This window comes from Gadus macrocephalus, chromosome 3 (assembly GCF_031168955.1).
Source record: "Gadus macrocephalus chromosome 3, ASM3116895v1".
NCBI lineage: Eukaryota > Metazoa > Chordata > Actinopteri > Gadiformes > Gadidae > Gadus > Gadus macrocephalus.
Window position 1 is genome coordinate 18477978 of NC_082384.1, and position 2500 is coordinate 18480477.

General features: G+C 44.9%; 1 protein-coding gene across 1 annotated transcript in view; it reads right to left on the reverse strand.

The window, feature by feature from the left end:
- myo15ab (myosin XVAb) overlaps nucleotides 1–2500 on the reverse strand; it is an 81223-nt gene that overhangs the window by 22601 nt on the left and 56122 nt on the right. The window contains 1 exon segment of the mRNA XM_060046695.1: nucleotides 1478–1584. Within this exon segment, the coding sequence (XP_059902678.1) occupies nucleotides 1478–1584 (107 nt within the window).

A 2500-nucleotide genomic window follows, 5' to 3' on the forward strand; every position in this document is an offset into this window, starting at 1 on the left:
GTACAATCACGCGTACATGTTGATCCTTTTAAAGTGTGTGTGTATTCCCCACAATGTCCTAAACAAAGCAAGCGGGAAAAGACACAGAGCGATCATGCGCTACATGATCGCTCTGTGTGCTCTGCTCCTTTGAAATAATATGATTCGATTACGTTTTTGATTTGGGCTAAAAATATGAACCAAACTTCAAGCCCTGTGAGCCTTGAGCTTAACACCTTAACCCCTTAACCCCTAAACCCCTTAACACCATAACGCCTTACCCCAACAGCACAACACCGAAGCAGTCTGACATAAACCGTACACAAAAACAGCATACTTCAACAGTCTGACATAAACCTGACCCTACAGTACAAAGCTGAAACAGTCAGACACAACCCAAACACTAACCCTACACAGGGCTCCAGAGTGCGACCAAAATATTGAAGGGTGCGACTAATATTCTTTATAGGTCGCACAGGTGCACGTGACCTGAAGCTGCCCGGGTGAAAAAAAAAAAATTCCTTCACAATCGCATCATCTCTCTGTGTTCTCCTGTAATCGAACTCACTCACCAATAAGAGAAAGAGCTCAGTCGGTTCTTTGCCTCTGATTGGCTCTGGTCCTGCTCACTGCTTGTGTTTTTTTTTTTAAATTGCGAACGACCTAAGCGCCAGAGTAACTGAAACGGATAAGGAAGATAAATGCGACAAATGAGGGGGAAAATTAAGCGAGGTAAAAACATAGAATGTTTTTTCAGTCAAAAAAACTAAGCCTAATGTTCCAACCTGCCCTCCAACTGAGAGTAGTTATTCAGAGAGTCTGAATTACCCGTACAAACCCCCCTCCAGGTTCATGTTTTTTTTTGCTGAATTTTTTAGTTTGAAATGTTCCATTCCAGCTCAGTGAAAAACTTGAAATACTTTATTTTTATTTTTATATATAATTGTGCTTCAAATAAAGACAAGCGTTTCTCTATACCTCATGCTGCGTTCCAGGGACACTTTTTAGCCCGTAAGTCACGAGCTGGAATCGGTCTGGTACGAGTTCACGGGTAGTGAGTTGCGGGTTTGTCTGCCGTTCCAGGGCATTTTCACGGGTAGAAGATTGAGAAAACATGGGTTACGGGTTGCCTGGAACGCACCATTATTCTTGCTCAAAAATCATTCACATTATATGAAAGTTATGGAGAGCGATAAGAAGGTGAACTTATGGCGTTAAAGTTTGGTGCACCTAAATTTTGTGCTGGTGCACCTAAAAAAAAAAGTAAGGCGCACTAGTGCAACCAATGCATAAAGTCAGTCTGGAGCCCTGCTACACTACTAACACTCAAACAGTCAGATACAACCCTAATCCTACAGTACAACACTGAAACAGCCTGACACAACCCTAATCCTACAGTACAATACTGAGCCAGACACAAAAAAAACAACAATGGCAAACGGAAAGAGTCAAACTGTCACCCAACTGAAAGCCGTCGAGAGGTGTGCGCGCGTCTTACTTGAGAAGGTACTTGGCAAGCCTTTGAGATGGCAGGAAAGCAGAGAGACAGGCTGACAGCAGGAGCCAGCCCCGCTCAGAGTTCAGCGCGTTGGGGTTCCTCCACACCTGAGCGGACAGCAGGGGACCGGGGTGTAAACAGGGCTCTAAACGGCTCCACTCATGAAGGCTATCTCTGTGGAGACCCGGGGGTTAGGGAGAGCTGACTCCCACGGTCTGGGCTGATAACAACACATTATGGCCAAGGCCAACCAATCCATTTTTCACTCTCCTCATTCACACGCACATACACAGACACTCATGCACACACACACACACACACACACACACACACACACACACACACACACACACACACACACACACACACACACACACACACACACACACACACACACACAAACATACACACCCGCACAAACACACAGACCCACTTACTAACACACATCTGTGCGCACACACAAACACATGAGTGTGCATACACATAAACACAAACACACAAAACACACACACGCACACACACACACACACATAAACACGCATGGTTGCACACATACAAACACAGACACACACACCTACATACACACATACACAGACACACACACCTACACACACACACACACACACACACACACACACACACACACACACAAACACACTCAAACAAACACACATACACACACGCTATTCAATCACTGACACAATTGAAGCACATCGGCAGCTGAAATGCAGTCGCACTCGAAGGTGCACACACAATCAAGCACGCATGCATACATACATACATTAGCTGAGACAACAACACATAACCGCAACCACTCTCAGCTAATGCATAAAGTAACAACATTTCATATTTAAATCGTCTCCCAGAAAACCGCACACATACATTATCATCCCTAATCTTAATTGCATTTTTAAGACGTGAACCTTCCAGGTCTTTTGGGCCAGATGAGCTTGCTGCTGAGTCCAGCCACTCACTGTGATTGTACAAACCTTGGTGTGGCAGGAGGCGGCTCTATTCTAGCTG